We start from the raw sequence: 20,305 nt of genomic DNA, 5'->3' as shown, positions 1-20,305 counted from the left end.
CACACTTTTCTAAGGACAGTCATTTTGGTAAAGATTTGTTAGAGCTTGGATAAGGAGCTTCCCCGCAAATGCCCGTGTAGATGCAGCAATGTTCAGAGGTGAAGGGATTAGATCATGAGAGCTGGAACACAATCAGTCCAAGTGTGGAAGGACTGGCGGGTGATTACTGTTGTTGGTGGGGCGTGGCAGAGGGTCACTGGGGGTGTGCTGGGAAGGGTTCCTCTTCCCGTGATCCCTACTCCCTTCCTCCTCTCTGCTTCCTGGCTGCCATGAATGGAGCAGTACTCCTTCATCAGGCTTTCCAGCCATGACATGCTGCCCAGAACAACAGAGTTGGCATGTGTGGACTGCAACCATGAGCCAAAATAAACCTTTCCTCCTCTGAGTTGACCCTGTCAGATACTTTGGCCATAGCCATGCGAAGCTGACCAGTACAATAAGAGTAGAGTCAAAAGTATTCAATGTGTCAGAAAATGTTATTTTAATGGTGTTTAAAAGGGGTTTTGTTGAAGCTTTTGCAAACTAAAAAGCACAACACACAATAGGGGAAAAAAGCTTTATTTAATAAAAATATATTATAGTAATTCATTTAAATATAGATATATAAGCATTTTAATATCAACAAATACATTTTATCAAGCAAATTGGAAGGCAGAAAAAATCCCACAAGATAATATGAATATGTAAAATACCCCTAAATCAAATATACTGATAACAATTTTCAGACTGCAACCGTTACTGTGTAATCAATCTTCCATGTTTCTTGATCAGAATAGTTGGATCACGGCATTACCGTCATCCCACATTTCCATGCAGACACTGCTATGTATTATTCTCCATTGCAAGTGCTCCATTCAAACGCATTTGAACTGTGAATCTAGAAGCTAGAGATGAGCTTTTGGTTTTGGTTTATTACTTTCAATAATTCTATCTGAACGTAGCTGGTCAATCTCCTCCTGGCTGAACCCAAATTCTTTAAGTATATCCTCCGAGTGTTCTCCTACCAAAGGGTCTCTTTCGGCAGAAGGGGCGGCTGGGGTGTTGGACAGCAGAGGCGCAGGTCGGGGACTCACGTGCTGCTCCTCGTCAGTCATGAAGGACCCCCGTTCTCTGTTATGGTCGTGGCAGGCAGCCTCTTCAAGGGTCAGCACCGGGGTCACACATGCATCCATGCCATCAAAGATCTGGCACCACTCTGCCTTGGTCTTCTTTGCAAACACATCTGCAAATCTCTTCTTCATTTCCGGCCAATCGGTCATGCTCATCTGCTTGGGAAGTTCTTCAGACTTTAGTCCAAGTCCTGGGGGAAAAAGATGATTTCTTAAATGATTATGCTTAGGGTAGAGAGATTATAATTAATGAAAATAAATATTGAGCCCACTATATTTATCCCAAATAAAATGTTCTCTAGGGTTTCTCAAATGAATCAAGAGAAGAAATGCAAAGTCAGTTTGAAGTTGGAGCCAACAGCTGGAGAGGGTGGGGTGATGGGGTAGGCAACACTGAAAACACGCTTGTCACTGCCTACGGTTTACCACCGACCTGTCATCAAAAGTAGTCTGTCTTTAATAATCTAGCTTCCAGAAATTGATTTCTTCTCGATAAGTAGGATTTCAAAAAGAAATTTCCTCAGGATGGTATTATCTGTCTTACTGAATGAAAAATAATTCTGTATTTTATATAATGCCCCTGAGCCCTATAAAAAATAAAATTTGAGCAATTTTACATATGACTATCTTAGAAACAGGACTATCTTATTCAAGAAAGAACCCCGAAGATAAATGATGAAATTGAGGATTACAATTTTTGAGTAATGATTCTTTTATCTTTATATTGGTAAAATAAGAGTCTGATGGGGCTTTGTACGAATAACACAGGACCAGAAAGGTAGCCAAAGACTAGACCAAGATGTTTGGACTTTATTATGGCACGAAAGCATATTCATACAACTGTTCTGTTTTCATTGTTAAGAACCCAATAAATTCAATAAATTACATAGAATTTTCAACACTTCATTATAAAATTGCCTTTGAGTTAGATGGCATTGCACAACTGTAGGTGAATGTAGTTTAAAGTAGGTGAGGCTAAGATATGCTGTTCGGTAGATTAGGTGTATAAAATACATTCTCAACTTATGATAGTTTCAACTTAACAATGGGTTTATCCAGACGGAACCCCAGCATAAGTTTGAGGAACGTCTGTATACTCTAAGGGCCACCTTACTGGGGTTTGGAATAAATGTCATTTTTTCCTCTCACATAATAATGCTGAAGGCTAATATTAAAATGATAATAAAAGCTCCTTTTTCTTACGGATAGTATTTTTTGTGATCTGCGTCAGGTAAATCAACAGGTTGATCTCACTTTACCAGCCTTCCCTTCCCTTCCCTCCCATGTTGAAGCTCAGGCTAACTGCAAGCTGCTATGAAGAGGAGAAAGTGCCCACAGCAGTAAGACATGAAAACTGCAGCCCCTCCTAGGGTCTTAAAGGGTCCTAGGACATATGGAGAACTCACATAGTTCTGAAGTTTTATGAATAGCTACCTCTGGGCATATAAGTAAAGTTTTCTGGGTAGCCATTTGTTCTATTCGAATAGCAGGACAGACCTGGAGCCATAGATTCAGGTTATCACTATAACCTATGAAGAAATGCCTTTATAGATTTCTTTCACTTTGCTTCCATTTCATAATCACCACAAGCTCTGTGATTAAAAAGCAAATAAAATGAGGAGGCAGCCAAAAGTAGTATATCACTGCTACTGATGGAAATGTCTTTTTTTTTCATCAGAATGTGATCAGAATCGTAACATTAAATAAACTGGGACCAATATATTCTCTAACTTATATTATACTTGAGATACACGGGATCTGGTCTATATACTGGAAAACACTAGAAGCTAAAAGATACCGGATTCTACTCTTAATTCTGACAGCCCAGTTCTTCCATTTTCATCCTTTCTGGGCAACAATTTCCCTCCCATCCTGACCATGATCAAGCCTCCAGGATTAACCATCACTGGCCAGGGCGGGCTGAGTGCTCTGCTCTTGACATTCCAAAAGGAACTAGGAATCCAGCTACAGCTAGTCTGTTTTATTTTGTTTGCACTGCCTGGGACTGAATCCACACATGCTAGGTAAGCACTCTATCACTGAGCCTCATTCCCAGCCCTCATTAGTTTTTATAGTATAGTCAATATTAAGTTTCTGGTATTTTAAGTCAGACTCACAGGGACTAGCCTAGCATCTTAATCAAACTTGAAAATGTTCTAATTTCCAAAAAAACTACCTTACATACACACACAGCCTTACATAAAATATTTATTATCTTAAGCACATATCATAAACTTTACTGCTATATAACACTATATTAAGCAGTCAAAATCCATGTTTCAAGTATATATTCTTATTATATATATATATATATTATATATATATATATATAGAGAGAGAGAGAGAGAGAGAGAGAGAGAGAGCGCGCGAGAGAGAGACAGCCACTGTAAGTATATATATAATATAAATGTATATATATTTATATATATAAGGATGGCCATTGTAAACATTATGTCATAATGAAAAACTGGAAAATGTAAATGAACATTAATAGAGAATTTTAATATAGGCATACCATGGAGTATAAAATGACTGCTTTTTATGTAGCATGGTCTGCCTGTATATATATTTATATATCCTTTTATACTGGCAGAAAAGAACATCTCTGCTATACTGCTAAATAAAAAGAGATGGCTGTAAGTTATACATTTAGATACAATGATGTATAACAATAATATAATTCATATATACTAATGTAATAAATATAACATGCATTAATAATTAATATATTACAAGTTCATGTGTAATCATATAAGAAAACCACAATTGTGTGTTAACGTTCATCCAGGAAAATATGTAAAAGGCCACATTGCAAACTTTCCCAAGGTGGCAGAACAAGGGAGACATTTCACTTCTTATTTTAAAATTCTGTATTACTTACAATTTTTTAAACAAACACAGTATTTTGAATTTTCATTCTTTTTTTAAGTTGGGGTAAAATACACAATATCATATAATTTACCATTATGGTTACTTTTAAGTATATGGCTGAGTGGTACTACATACAACCATCACCACTACCCATCTCCAGAATCTTTTCTTTTCCCAAACTAAACTTGGTACCCATTAAATAATAACTTTTCATTATTTTCTCTCCCCAGCCCCTGGAAAACACCATTCTTTCTATCCATATGATTTTGTCTATTCTGGGTTCCTCTTATAACTGGAATCATGCAATATTCTTTTTGGAGAGATTTATTTCACTTAGGATAATGTCCTCAAGATTTATCCACGATGCAGAATTTGTCAGAATTTTCTTCCTAATAATGCTGCATAATATTCCACTTCATGCATATACCACATTTTGTTTATCCTCTTACCTGTCAATGAACACACGAATTGCTTCCACATTTTGGCCATTATTAAAAACACTGCTGTGAACACAGGTTTACAAATACCTGTTAGAGTCCATTCTTTAGAATGTATTCTTGGATCACGTGACTTCCGTGGTTAGTGTTTTGAGGAACTGTTACACCATTTCCATGGGAGTTGAATCCCCTTACATCCCACCAGTATTACAGATGGGTTTACATCTCTCCACAATCTCACCAACACTTATCATTTTTTGTGCAGTTTTTAAATAATATTTTGAAATTTTTTAAAAAAACTACAAAATCCCTATTGCTTATCTGATGGTACTACAAGAGTCTTAATCTCAAAATTCTTACTGTTTCCAGATTATTTAATTTTATGTATTTATTTATTTATATTTGCCCTAGAAAACACCAGGGAAACAAAACAGTGAAGTCTACAAAAACTTGGACGTGTAGGTACTGAAAAGCTTAATTAAGGTCTGACCCCAAAGATCTCAAAACACAGGAGGACAATGAAGCATGTAATTAACACTACTCCAAAAAAAAAAATCATCATAGATTTGGGGTTTGTCCAGCAGGGCCTGAGAGAGAAGTACTTTGTATGTAACTAGTAAAAGTATCATTTTTATTAAGTCAATAACTCTGAAAAAAAAAAAAGAGGCTGAGACATTGTGTCCTGGGCTCAGTGGACTGTGTGGCGTGCCTCCTGCCTTAAGCATAAATAAGCCTCCTGTCAACCAAGTACGTTCAGCAACTTGCGGGAAGAAAGGTCGAAGATACCACACAAAGAGTTGAGGATGCAAATGGAGGGGACCAAAAAAATCAGGGAGGTTACAGAGTTTAGACTCAGAGGAGCAAACCCACCTCAAGGTGGTCAAGAGTTGAGGGCTGGAACAATTAAGCTACTAACCCGTGTCATTTCATTTTCAGTATTTTCAGAATGGTTCATTCACAGAGGTGGAGTGTGGATGTTAAAAGTAAGCACTGTGAACATACATGCTTTAAAATACCAGGAAGATACACCAGGGAGGGGAGCTAACTTCTGGAATGGCAAAGCAAGGAACTTCAAAAATCTGCTCCCACAGGAAAGCAAAGAGAACACTAGGAAACCAATTGTTGGAGTCAATTCTCTCATCCCTCTCAAAATCACCAAAAAGCCTGTGTGATCTCAGGAATGTTTACTCAAGTTGAATCTTGATTAGTCTAGTGTGCTTTATGGCATTACAACTGCTGCTAAAGTCACCTCTCTCTCTCCCCTGCTCTGTGGTGGCTTTGAGAACCAATGGTCACTCCTCAAAGGCAGCTGTGAAAACCAGCAGGATAAGAGCCATCAAAGGAAGCAAAACCAGTGTGGAGTTCCCCCCAAAACCCCACCCCCAGAGAACTGTCATTATGTGGCCTGACAGCTCCCCAAAAAGCTCCATTCTCAGGACTGGACTTGATGTGACCTGCCAGTTCCATCTCTAGGACTTTTTCAAAATCAAATGGCAATTGTTTAGCCTCACCTCTGCCTGAGGTAGCATTACCCGGGGTATGAGTAAGAAGTTAACCAAAATGATTTAAAAGGAAACAATGGGGAACAGGCTGTCCACAGAGGGTTTTAAAAATCTCCAGCCTATATCTGAGAATATGGAAGGCCGTATGTGTATATGCACATGTGCAGGATCATGTACATGTACAGAAGACATCTGGGAAGGCTCCAATCTCTCACCTCTGGCTGATCTTGAAGTTATGCACAATTGAAAAGGTATAGAATATCTCAGAAAAAGATGGAAGAGTTATTGTTTCAAGTTATTTAAAGACATCTCTGTCTAGCATTAACTAAATACCAAGCTAACTGAGCAGATTTCAGTGGCTGCACATACCAAAGAATATATATTTAGTATATGAAAATCATTAAACAGCAACAATAAGAAATCCAGGACCAGGAAGTAGGGGAAAAAGGGGTGAGCTGGGTTCAGAGCTGCCACATTAAATTATTTGTAATGTCCAGTTTCAATGAAAAATTCTGAGTCATACAAAGAGGCAGGAAATTATGGCCCATACACAGCAAAAAAGCAATCAACAGAAACTTCCCCCAAAGAAGCCAAAGGTTGGATGTACTAAACAAATACTTCAGTAATTATTTTTTAAATGTTCAAAGCACCGAGAGCAATCATGCCTGAAGAATTAAAGAAAAGTATGAAAGCAATTTGAGATGAAAATCGTATTAAAAGAGAACAAAACAGAAATTTTGGAGTTGAAAGGTTGAGCAACAAATGAAAAATTCACTATCGAGAAATATCTCAACAGCAGATATGAACTAGCAGGAGAAAGAATCAATAGACTTCAAGAGAACTGAATTAAGAGTATCTCGTCAGCCGAACAGAAACAAGTATACAGGAAAATGAACAAAGCCTCACAGATCTGTGGGACATGAGTGACTAGAGAGTCTTCAACAACTGAAGAGAGAAAGTACAAGAATCATTAAAGAAATGATGTCTAGAAAAATTCCCAAATGTGATGAAAAACCTCAATCTGCATATCCAAGAAGCTACTCATCCAAGATGGAATTCAAGTAAAGATGAAAAGATTCAAGATCCACACCTAGAAACAATAAAGGAACTCAGTAAGGGTGCAGGATAGAAGATCAATATACAAAACCCACTGTATTTCTAGATACTAGCAATGACCAGTCTGAAAATGTTTCTATCCACAATAAATTCAAAAAGAATACTATTCTTCAGAATAAATTTAACCAAGGAAGTGCAGCACTTCTATGATGAAAACTACAAAGCATTGCTGAAAGAATTAAGAGAGGATTTCCATTTAAATGGAAAGCAAGCAGCCATGTTCCTGGATTCAAAAGCTTAATAATGTTAAAATGGCAATGTTCCTTAGTTTGATACACAGATCCAACAAAACCCCTGTAAAAATCCCACCTATCATTTTTGCATAAATTGACAAGTTTCTCTTAAAATTCACAAGAAGTCCAAAAAAAATCCAAGTAGCCAAAACAATACTGAAAAAGAACTTAGTTGGGGAGCTTACACTGCTAAGTTTCAATAATCAAGCATAAAAACAGACACAGAGATCAATGGCATAGAACTGAAAGTCCAAAGCCACTCTTCCACTTGTGGTCAACTGATGATCAAGAGGATTCCAAGATCATTCAATGAAGAAGAAAACATCTGTTCCATAAATGGTGCTGGGAAAACTGAAGCACCTATACAAAAGAATGAAGATGAACTTTTAATTTGCCCTATACACAGAAATTAATGCAAAAATGGATCCGAGGCCTAAATATGAGAGCTGAATATTGAGATGACCCTATATAACTGCAAGTTTTCTGAATTAACTTTTATGCAATACTTACTGAAGGGTAAGTAAAAAAGAAATGTGTTAATAAAGTTTATATTCATGTTATCAGAACTCGAGTAGCTATAGCGATTGTTTAGAACTCAGGCCACAGAAAGGTGTTAGAGGAATATATTTATCACTGTTGTTTAGAAGGACCAGCTGATTACACTTATATTTTCTCTTTTTTTTTAAGAGAGAGAGAGAGAGAGAGAGAGAAATTTTTTTAATATTTATTTTTTAGTTTTCAGTGGACACAACATATAATTTTATTTTTATGTGGTGCTGAGGATTGAACCCAGCGCCCTGTGCATGCCAGGTGTTCGCGCTATCGCTTGAACCATATCCCCAGCCCTAACACACTTATATTTTCTAAAGACAATGCATATATAAACAAGGTTGTTGTACTCTGCAAACCCTCGGTGCTGTATCCCTGCTGCTTTCCAGGGTTCTCTATCCAAGGTGTGTGTTGCCCCCACCACTTGGTCCTCCATATAGCATTGTTCAGTCCAGATTTTGAGTTAATTCTGGTCTTTTTTTTTTTTTTTTTTTTTTTTTTTTTTTTTTTTTTTTAGAGAGAGAGAGAGAGAGAGAGAGAGAGAGAGAGAGAGAGAGAGAGAGAGATTTTTTTCATTTTTTTTTCTTTAGTTTTCGGTGGACACAACATCTTTGTTTGTATGTGGTGCTGAGAATCGAACCCGGGCCGCACACATGCCAGGCGAGCACTCTACCGCTTGAGCCACATCCCCAAAGCCCAATTCTGGGTTTTTAATTTCAATTCTTGGGCAGTAAGGCATTATATATGACCTAGGCAAATCATATTTTTTCTCCTATACCTTTTTTTCAGTTAGTGGATTTAAAGCATTTGGTCTTAAAATGTTTTTCAATATTTACAAAAATAATCATTATACCTATTTGCAAATAATTCAGTATTATATTGCACCTGAAAAGCCATCAACAATGATACTTTGAACTTGAAGTAGAAGGGTAAATGTACTGTAATCAACTTTTCATGTCACTGGAGACTATATTCTCAAATGACTTAGATACTAAGTTATTTGCAGAGTAAATTTTAAATTCAAACATTTCACAGAAATAAAATAAGTCCAGTCCAATTACTTTAAAGGGAAGAAGAGATCCCAGATTTTCTTGCTAACTTGTGGCAGACTGGCCACAGACTCTCTGTACTCAGGTGACACCTGACAGTGTAAGAGGCATCCATCAAAGAATAAGAGCCGACAAAGGCAGTAGATCCTTCCCAGGGAAGAATAAGAAAAATTGGGGCACACAAAGGCAAGATAAATATACACACTACTGGTGTGACATGTAATAAAAGCACTGGACACCCCACAAAAAGAATTGTTATATTTTAAGACCCTGAGTTATTATGTACACCAATAAAAATCACCTGTTCACTTAAAAGATAGAGGAAATTCCCCATGGATGGCTAGAGTTAATCGAAAGTTGGATATATAATAAAATATTATGAGACTTAAAAAGGCCCCAAAATAGAGAATAAAGAGTGCTCATGGAAAAAGAAAAGTGGGTGAAGCACGTAACAGCTCCCACCTTGGATGAGTTGTCTGTAGAACTGGGGCTCTATGGCTCCCACAGCCATGAACTGCCCATCTGCTGTTCTGTAAGTCGTGTAGAAAGGCGCTCCACCGTCTAACAGGTTCTGTCCTCGAGGCTGTTGCCACAGTCCCACGTTTTGAGTTTTCCACAGAAAAGAACTGAGATATGCTGTTCCTTCCACCTTTGAAGAAGCAGAACACACATAAGTCCAGATAATTCAAGTGTAAAAGCAGGAATAATGTCAATTCAGGCTTTTAAAATGTGTGTGTTGCAGTGATTATACATGTTATGCAACTTCCTAGGTATTTTTGCAAACTTGAGTTAGAGGGTTTACGGTAGAATAACAACCTGTTGTGCTCTTCAGTCCAGAAAATATTGCCAGGCTTAGAAAGAACTACTTTTGTTCTTCCCTTCCAATAAGATTGGCAAAATGTTGATAATTTTTGAAGCTAGATGAAGGTACAAGAAAGTTCTTTATACTAGTCTCCACTTATATATATATATATGTTAGAAATTGCCAGAAAAAAGCTAAAAATAAAACAAAGGGATATTAAAGTATGATTTTCAAGACCTACAACAATATATATATATATATATATATATATATATATATATATATATATATATATATAGTGATATAAGAAACATCGTTATTTAAAGGTAAATCACATTACTGTTACATTTAACTTATTTTGGCTTGAATTCAATACCAAGTAAACTAAATTTAAATGTTTAATACATCTTATCTTTAATGATCACTAGAATGTTACAAAATAAAGAAAACAAGATGGGTGGCAGGTGTATGGCTTTTCTGAGTACACACTAATTATGGGGGTGCCACCTTCCCAACAAGCCCTAAAGTAACACTGAAGTCGCAAACTCAAGTATGATTATCTTAAGAATCAAAATGAAAAGCGAGATACTCTGGGCCATCCCTGTGGATTTTATACTTCTGATGATTCCAGCACCCCAGAGAGTAGTCCACACAGCATCCTTATCCCTGAGGCTACCAAGAGGGGAGAATAAGCATGGAATTCCTATTACTGGATGCGAAACAAAGACAAGATTTCTTTTAGATACATCTCAAATTTCTCTTTTTATTGAAAATCTCCTACATACCTGAATTTATGGCTGTTATATTTAAAATCACTAAATAAGTAACTTTACAACTTTAATATGGAGACACATTCTAAGAAATGCATTGTTATGGGGTTTCATCACAGTGTGAAGACCATAGAGTGTACTTACACATCCTAAGGTGGAGGGCTGCATAATTGTATGGACCACTGTCAGACGTGCAATCCATCAATGACTGAAACATCATTATGCAGAGTCTGACTGAAGTTGCACTCATGTAAGTGGCCTACGTGGGTGGTGCTTTCACTTTTTGAGACTGAGTTACTCAAATCTTAGCAATCCCATATTTATACCCATATGCCTGATACACACATAAATATGTGCACTATTTTAAATATATTTTATGTTCATGTTGTATGTGAAGTATATTTTTAGATATGTCCTACACCAAATTCAGACATGTCAGAGACAGCTCACTCACATTCATGAGTAAACCTTAAAAGAAATTTTTCCCTTCAAATGGCATGAATTTGACCTTGAAATTGAAATACTATTGTTCTGCATGAGTCTTAATCCCAGCTTGCTCATACAAAACCCAGCAAGTTAGTATCTGCTATAAACAAATACCTACTTTATGCTGAGTCCTTGCCCTGTCAGAGCCAATGGGACAACAAGTGAACTCAAAGTGAGTCAGGCTCTCACACAGCACCGCAGAAAGTTTAGTTGGAGTTTTGAATACTGATTATCCTACTTTTATATTAAGGCTAAAAAAGTGTGAAAAGTTTCAAGATTCTGTATTGAATTATCTTGATTAAAAAGTGTTTCTGCTCTGCTTCATCATAAATGAAATGTACTTAGCAACACAGAAGCCACAGGACAAGAGTCAGGGTGTTAGCTCTCCCAGTCAGACTTCAAGGTCTGTTGGTGGTCACCCCAGCAAGCAGCTTTTCTTGTCCCTAATCCTCATGTCATGCATACTGCCCAGATGAGGTTCCATAACACAGGGAAATGGCAGCTTCATCGACCCACCAAATTTTTATGCTATCCTTATCGTGTTGGCCCATTGCATGCAACTCACAGTGTGTCCATGTGCTCCCTGGAGTGTGGGTAACACAGCCGAGTCGACCCCACATTCCAGTCATCTTAACTCTATAGGGTCCAAGGCAACAGAACTATGGCGAGACAAACACCAAATCATTCCAGGTGAGCATGAGCCAAGGATTCTGTTGCTAAAATACTGAAAACTACTGTCCTATAAGAAGAAGGTGTTGCCTCACCTGAATCAGCTTCTACAGCATCGAAGAAGTTGTGAATGAGATCTACTGATCCTTCAGGCCTTGAGTAATCAGCCAACACTCACAATCCCCTAATGTGAGCACGAATCCTGAGGGCTTCCAGTTTCATAAATGATAAAGCTTACTACCTTCTAATTATTAGGTAATTCTGATTAGATAAAAGCAGTAATCAGATTATTTGATTATAAATAACCACCCATATATTTAGAAAATTAGTCAACTATTACTAGGTAAGTTTTACCTTAAATTCTCCTTAAAATTGCCAAAGCCCCATGGTTGTTTTTTAACTGGTCTCTTTTGGACCTATGGCCTGTGCCCACAGAGGGCAGCAGAGGGAAGCAATTGAAAGCTGGAGCTTTAACCTCCGTAGCCTTCAAGTTTTCAACACCAAATGAAAGCGAGCCAATTTCCCTCAGCAAGTTTCATGGCTCAAAGAGGGAGCCCTGTGTAGGCCCCAGCCCTGCACCTGGTGGGGCGAGGGTGCAGCTGGAGGTGGAAGTGCTGTTGCTGTTGCTATCACTACTTCATGCTGTAGCTGCAATACACCTGGGCCAGCAGCTAGAAACAAAAGATAAACCCACACCATTCCTTCCAAAATACATTCTGAGAAGGACACAAAGGACAATGTGAGCTGTGCTCCATGACAGTCACAAGAAACAACACAGGAGAGGACTGAGGAGGAGATCAGATTCCAGCCCGGGATATACTCTGCAAAGGTTGCCAGTGAGCCAAACCAATTTACACTATTCAGTCTTTAAACCTTGGAGGTGTCCACCGGTGTGGACCCTCTGGCCATTACTCTTCTCTAGGCAGCTTCTCTTGCCTTGGTTTCCTCAACAACACTCCCTTCTGGTTCTCTACTTCACCCTCCTTAGCCCTTGGTTTTCTTCTTCTGCCCACTCATTATGAGCTGGTGTTCTGTCCCTTCTGTAGGTGACCTTTCTCACTTGGCTCCCAGATTATTCCCAAATGACTCTGAAATCTTTTTCTAATTCTTAACCTCAAGTATTCAAACTAGATATGAAAGGTACTTCATAAAGGAAATGACCAAACTGTACTTCTTTTCTTTTAGAAGAGTCTCAATAACAGAGTATCTGCTTTGTGTTGGGTACTATTTACACCTAAACAATGGATGAACTCATTTAATTCTCTAATAATGCTGTAAAGTAGACATATTATCATCTCCATAGTACAAAGGAAACTGAGGACAGAAAGGTGCAGTAACCCTCCCAAGACCACAGAGCCATGAGACCTTGGGCAGATGTCTACACTTCATAACAATGTACAGTCATCCCCCCTTTCTGTAGTTTCACTTCCCACCATTTAGTTACTGACTGTCAAGTGCACTCTTAAAATATTAAATAGAAATTTCTAGAAATAAATCATTCATCAGTTTTAAACAACTTTTATTGCTATGTATATAACTTGTTATAATTTTTCTATTTATTATTAGTTACTGTTGTTAATCAACTATGTGTCTAAGTTATGAATTACGTTTATTACCAGTATATGATGTACGTGTTATAGGAAAAAGTATAGTATATAGTGAGATTTGATAATATCTGCAGTTTCGGACACTCACTGGGGGTCTTGGAACATATCCCCTGTAGATAAGGGAGGACAACTGTGTTCCAAATGAAATTGTTGCTTTGAGGGTTAAAAGGAATCACATAGAGAAAGTGCCTAGCAGAGCATGAGGCAAGTGTTGAATGTATGACAATGCACAAACAGAAGCATTATGATATTGGAGCCTCCCCTACCAAATGCAGCAGGAAGGTCTAGACAGGAAGGCCCATTTTGCTTCAGCATCCATGAGAATCTGTTCCACCTACTGATGAAGACTTCTTGAATTCATTCTGAATGAAGATTGCTTGAAAATATTTTTTTCTTTCTTTCTTTCTTTTCTTTTCTTTTCTTTTTTTTTTTTTTTTTTTTTGCTACTAGGGATTGAACCCAGGGGTGCTTAACCACTGAGCCATATCTCTAGCCCTTTTTATTTTTTTAATTTTTGAGATAGGGTCTTGCTGAGTTGCTTAGGGCCTTGCTAAGTTGCTGAGGCTGACTATGAACTCAATATCCTCCTGCTTCAGCCTCCCGAGTCACTGGAATTACAGGCATACAGGACTATGCCCAGTTTGAGATATTTTTTTTTTAAGCACAAAAAATAACTTGGGGAAAACTGTTGAAACACCACAGAGGAATCAGGTAAGTCAGAAAACAGTTCAGAGGAGTGATTCCAAAGATGATTAAATTATGACATTCTGACATGTATGAAGGCTGTGTGCCTGTTTTAAAGAAAAGGATATTCTTGGTGACCTGAATTCAAACATTAAGCTTCATTTATTTCTTGTTCAGAAAAAGATTTGAGGCAACCATATAGCACACATAGGAGCAAGTGGTAGGTTTATCATCCCCCGCCCAATGAATACTTACCATGTTTGCATCAATGACCTGACCTTTGCCAGAGCGTGTGCGTTCAAAGAGAGCCATCAGAATGCCCAGTGCACACATGAGGCCACCACCACCAAAATCAGCCAGGAGATTCAGGGGAGCATATGGATTGTCACCACTTCTGCCAATTTTTGACAGAACACCTATACCATTAAAAATAAATTTAATGCCTCTTTTAAATACATACATGAACTTCACAGAAGAATATCCAATCTCTAGTTACTGACCTGAGTAAAAACTAGTACCTCAGGCTTTTCCAATTTGAACCTACACAGCCTACATGTAACAGGCGGCTTTGTTTTGATGATTTTTTTCCGTTCTAAAACTTAATCCCAGCTAACATTTTCAAAATTTGTTAAGTTTTTACTCACTGGATTTTGGAAAAAATACAACAATGATTATTATCAATTCATGATGTAAACGGAAAACAGTGTCACATGCTTTCATTCTAACCACAAAGAAAGGCAAGAAAATAATTGTGTATAAGAGATTAAATTTTAAATAGGTGTGAACAGCCAATTTTATAATTACCTTCTCCCTTAATCTATATGTATTCACAGAAAATCTGAGAATTAGGCTAGAAATAAAGAGACATTAGGACTGAAAAACATGGGGTTTTCCTAGTGTTCACAGAAGCCTGAAACCAGGACTCAGGTGATGATTCCCAATGAAGGAACATCAGAGTCCATCTATTTCAGTGTTTTCAAGGTGTGGGTGATCATCACTACTACTACCAAGTCTCTTACTCCCTAGTAGGGGCCTGAGAACTGACTTCTCAAATGTAGTAAATAAATGTTACTAGTGAGGATATGTTATTACTCAAATGTGTTAAAATGAGAAGGGAGCTTCAGAATCTTTGTTCTAAGAATTCAAATTAGCCTAATTTAAACAATCATGCTCTCCTTATTGATTCTGATAAGAATTTAATCTGCACTTTAAAATAAATTCTTATTAATCAATGTAACTGCAGATCTTGATTGGGAATAAATTTAAAGTGTAGGAAAAAATTATTCTTCAACATACCTGACAAAGCCAAGTAGTTGATGTCATGACCAGCTTTCCTGGAGAATCGTCCTGACTGGCCAAAGCCACTTAGTCTAGCATAGATGAGTTTTGGATTCTCCTGCAGCAGAATCTCTGGCCCAAGTTGGAGTTTCTCCATGACACCTTAGGAGAAAAGTAACAACAAAAAACATTTTTTAAAAAAAAGAGAACATGAATTGAGAAATGGAATAATTCCTCATATGAGGCAACATAAAACTACATTCTTCCAAATGTAGTAACATTTGTTGTGGATTTTGTGAAAGTTGTCAAAATCAAAATGGAGTCACTTTTTCCTACCCTAACCAAAAATAAATAAAACTCAAACGTTTACTGACTTCCTACCAAAAAATGTTTTGGTTACTCTGGCATACAAATTCAAATTCAGTTTTAAAAGGCTGTCTGACACAAAAGCACCAAGTAGGTTGAAACCAGTATGGAGAGTAAAAATCCAGGTCCTGGTAAGGAAAAAAAAAAAAAACTGAATTAATAGTGTTCGGTGAAAGCAGTCGTGATGAAAGGAGGACTGGATTCAAGGATGAAATACAGTTTACTGAATCAGGAAACTGGGTGAATACTGGTTCCATTCACTCTGATAAAGTATACATAAGAGGAGATGCCATTTTGAAAGGAAACGAGAAAGGCTTGGTTGGTGTTTTGCGGCAGTTGCAGTGCAAGCGGAACAGTCTTAGAGAGAGGAACGCAGAGAGTATGGTAGCAGTCTGCAGCTCCAAGGGTTGGGGTACAGACGAAGAGCTGGGCCCCACCTGTATGTAAAGCAGAAAGCAATAGGAAAGAGTGTAGAGACTCCAGGGCACACAGCACAAAGGAATGGCCTAAGGCTGGAACTTAGGAGCGCCAGCATCTAAGGCAGGGGACACTGGCCTCGTTGGTGAATGCTTTGAAGGGTACACCACCCCCCAAACAGCAAACTAAATGCCATGTACCTCTAGGCACTCTGGGAACAGACGTATGGCTTTTGTTAGATTCTCATATAGTTCAATACCATCAAATAAGCAGATACAAAAGGGCAATGGGTAGTGGGCAACCAGGAAGGGGTCAAAAGCAATGAAAGAAAGAGGACATTAGCAGTATCTCAAAATCCAAGCTTTAGAAGATCATCTCAAGGGAATGGTCAACAAGACCAAATGAGACTGAAGGTCGTAGTAAGGTTGGGACGCACGAGGTTTCACGTGTCAAAAGGACCAAGGTGCGACGGGGGCAGCCTCAATCCCAGTGCAGATGGGCTCCTGAGGCAGGAACCTCGCGCGTCCCGCCCGTGGACAGCTCGCTGGGGCCGAGGCTCACCGCGGCGGAAGGGCTCCAGAAGCACGTCTGCACGCGTGCAAAGGCGCCGCAGCACGGCTGCTCCCTGCGCCCGTTTCAGGTCCAGCACCAGCGAGCGCTTGCCCCGGGCCAACTGGCTCACATCGCCGAGGGAGCCGACCCGGTCCACGCGCAGCACCTGCGCTCCGAAGTCCGCCAGGACCATACCGCAGAACGGGCCGGGGGCTAGGCCAGCCAGCTCCACGACCCTGACGCCCTTCAGAGCCATACTGCCTCTCGGCTCCTTCAGAAGAAGACTGAGCAATCCCAGCCCGGCCCCTGCAAAAGGTTCAGCGGACCTGGATCACTCCTGCCTAAAGCGGACCTGGATTATTCCTGCCTAAGGCGCCGCCCCAATCCCGCTAGCCCGGCGAGCTCCCTCCCTACGCGCCTGCGCACAGCCGCGGAGTCTGCGCAGTGGCGCCCTTCCCGCCGGGCGTCCCAGGTCGCTAGTGCAAAGTCCGCTGTGATCTCTCCCTTCCCTGCAGCCTGGGTGTTCTGGAGTGCAGGTTTCGACCCTGATGACTCAAATTGTCACCTTTCTCTCTAGACTCTTATTCTCCCCGTGGCGTCCCCTGGCCATTGTACTATTTGAGTCCCTACCCTTGCCTGGCCTTAGAGAAATACAAATAATCTAAATACGTAAGAACTACTCTGGGGTATTTCCTTCCGCAGGGTGCAGGTTGTCTCCGTCACCGCCCCTGGCTTTCATATGGAATTGGCTCAAGATACCTCCTAGATGCACTAGGGAAACAATTTTAATATTAGGAGACCATTGGAGGGGTGCCGCTTATCCAGGACTGAATGAGAGAGCTTTAAAAATCGTTATCATTTGCTATCTGCCATTTCTGTGGACAATTACAGTTTCGAGTTTTCAACGTTAATGCGGCTCTTTTTAATCATCATCATCATCATCATCATCATCACATGTAGCCCCCATTACTTTTACAGTTTCTTCTCTACTCTGTATAACCTCTTTGAAGGTAGTCAGACAATTTTTTTTAATGGCCCCAAGACATTAAATAGAGCTGGAAGTGAGTGCCAAAAAAAATGTCTGCACTAATCTTTTGTAAGAATAGGTTTATGTATTTTGAGACAGGTGATAAGTGAAAACAAAACGTGGCACAACTGTAGCCAAAACTTGTTAGCCAAGCTTGAACTACTCTCGATGAGTTTTGTGATTTTATCAGGGCTCTTCAGCTCTCGCTATGAGGAGTTGTCTCCCACTAGAGACAGGCGTCTTCTCTGCCTGCATCTTTGAATGTTTTCCTTGCTGATCTGTAACTCATGTTCTTACCTTCCTTCGAGCATAAAGTTCCTTATCCCCTACTCTTTTATTTGTATTTTGAGAAATTTAAAAAGAAAGAAAATTGCGGAGAATTATATAGCAGACATCCAGACTGAGACATTTGTATTTCATATTTGCTTCCAGTCTATTTTCCTAAAAAACCAATAGTAACAAATGCAGCTCAGGCTGAGCTATATCCCAGTACCAAGAATCAGCTTCACATGAGTCAGAGATTTTACCCAGCATCACGCTGTAGTAGCAATTTCAAAGAGATGATTCATCAAAAGACTCAGACAAAGCATAGAGAAACCTAAGAAGTCTCACATGACTCTTCAGATTCTTCCTGCTCAAGACGCTTACCCTCTTTTATAGACTAAATTATGTCTCTTTGAAATTCATAAATTGAACACCTAACCTCCAGTAAATCAAAATGTGATTGTCCTTGGAGCTAAGGCCTTTAAAGAGGTAATTAAGGTAGAATAAGTTACATTGGGTGGACCCAAATATGCCTGGTATCCCTATAAAAAGAGGAGTTTAGACAGAAAACACAGACCTAGGAATGACCATGTGAGTGAACAGAGAGAGGTAGCTATAAACCAAGGAGAGGGGCTTCAGAGAAAATCAACCCCACCAGCATCTCAACTTTGGATTTTCAGCCTCTAGAACTGTTAAAAAAATATATTCGTGATGTTTAAGCCATCCAGTCTGTGTTATTTATTATGACAACCCTAGCAAACTAACATACCTTCTGACCCACAATTTTAGTTGAAATCTCAGATCACCTAATAGACTTTATTTTATATCTTAGAGATTTCTTAGCTATGGAACCATGCTTCCTGGATTTATTTGCCAATCCTTTGGCCAAATATATCCTGCTAAATGCATTTGATTGATAAATCCTCTTTCTTTTACCTAATATTTATCTATTTTCCAAAGGGCCATGATAAGGAGATTCACCTAATATTTTCTTTCTCCTCCAGATGCATTCCTGTATAAAAAGAAGTAATGGATCCTGCCTGAGCTGCTTTTCTCTCCTTCCATAGCTAAAGTTTTCTTTAATTTTTACCTACAGCTAGATTCTGTGCTCCCCACATCCTGCCATTTAAGAGACAAGCACTCCCATGATTTTGATGTGTGCCCTCAGTCCATTATATCTATCTGTAGCCATAGCTGTATTCTTTACATATTATATCATAGCAAACAAAATATGGTAGTATTTTGTGTTTTAATTTATATAAAAGATGTTAATTGCACTCATTTTTTTTCTGAACTACCCTTTTTAGTCTGTTTTATGTTAACTGGTCTTCCCATTTCTATTTCCTCTTGGACCAGTCAGAAGCAATGCAAAATGAATTCACTGGAAATAAACCAGGTAACTCATGTAATTGCTAAGAAAGCTGGAATTCAGGCAATTGGCAAGGCACAGTATAGTCTGGAGTACTGGAGTCATATTCAAAGTCACAGCATGATAACTGGCTAGAATAGAGAGTCTGAATAGAATAGATGTCTCCACTCACTTCCACCCTGCTGGACTCCTGTCCTGCAGTGAGGGATTGGCACCAGCCTAAATCACAGTCAAGAGGGCAGAGGGACTAAGTTGAAGGGGCTACTGCTGACAATTAAGATTCTAATCATTAAATTAGGATAAAGGCAGTGGTAGATTGAGCCACATCAAATAGGTAAATATTTAAAATGGTGTTTTAAAATAACCTTATTAAGTCCTATCTGTTATGCTAGGACTTCAGTTTGTTATTCTAAAACTCAAGCAAGTACCTTACCTTCCATATAAACTGTGCTCAGGATAACAAAATAGCTGATGAAAAAAAATGTCTGTCTCAGTCATCTTTTTGTTGCTATAACAGAATACCTGAAATGGTGTAACTTCTAATGGAAATAGATTGATTTTGGCTCAGAATTTTGGAGGCTGGGAAGGTGGTGTATCTGACAAAGGCATCAAACTGCTTCTATTCATTATGGAAAGCAGAAAGAAGTATACAATTGGAGAGAGAAACACACATGAGGGGCAGCCTCACTTTATAACAACCTGTCTCACAGTAACTAAACCAGTCCTCCGAGAGTTGAGAACTCATTCCTAGAAAAAGGCATTGTCCCTCTTAACAGCCTCATCACCTCTTAAAGGCCACAATGGCAACCAAATTTCATCATGAGTTTGGGAGGGGACTTATCTATACCATTGAATATATTTCTTTAAATTTTCACTGTTTTTCAATTCCGAATTAAAGAGTGGGTTTAAGCTACTGCTAACATATCATAGCAAACAAAATATGGTAGTATTTTTTATTTTAATTTATATAAAAGATGTTATATTGCACTCATTTTTTCTGAACTACCCTTTTTGCTCTGTCTTATGTTAAATGGCTGCTAAAAACATTAGGCAAGAAAATAATGGGGAAATGACTTAATATGTTCAAACTGCTGTAAAAAAAAATTATCATAAACTGGTCAGCTTAAGCAACAGGCATTTATTTCTCA

At 38.7% G+C, this 20,305-nt stretch overlaps 1 protein-coding gene across 2 annotated transcripts; it reads right to left on the bottom strand.

Annotated features, from left to right (window-relative positions):
• Positions 1-598: 598 nt before the first annotated feature.
• On the bottom strand, positions 599-16,892 carry Amacr (alpha-methylacyl-CoA racemase). Of its 2 annotated transcripts, XM_026390132.2 has the most exons (5): positions 16,507-16,892; positions 15,181-15,324; positions 14,140-14,300; positions 9,329-9,515; positions 599-1,300 (listed from the first exon to the last, which is right to left on the bottom strand). In XM_026390132.2, the coding sequence occupies exons 1-5, from the start codon at positions 16,751-16,753 to the stop codon at positions 885-887; spliced, it is 1,155 nt and encodes a 384-aa protein (XP_026245917.2). In that variant the 5' UTR covers positions 16,754-16,892; the 3' UTR covers positions 599-884. The 2 variants fall into 2 exon arrangements, with proteins under 2 accessions (XP_026245917.2, XP_026245918.2); XM_026390133.2 differs by lacking the exon at positions 14,140-14,300 and having other exon boundaries at positions 1,180-1,300.
• Between the last annotated feature and the right edge of the window lie 3,413 nt (positions 16,893-20,305).

Source organism: Urocitellus parryii, chromosome 1 (assembly GCF_045843805.1).
Source record: "Urocitellus parryii isolate mUroPar1 chromosome 1, mUroPar1.hap1, whole genome shotgun sequence".
Classification (NCBI taxonomy): domain Eukaryota; kingdom Metazoa; phylum Chordata; class Mammalia; order Rodentia; family Sciuridae; genus Urocitellus; species Urocitellus parryii.
This window is presented reverse-complemented; position numbering and strand designations above follow the sequence as displayed.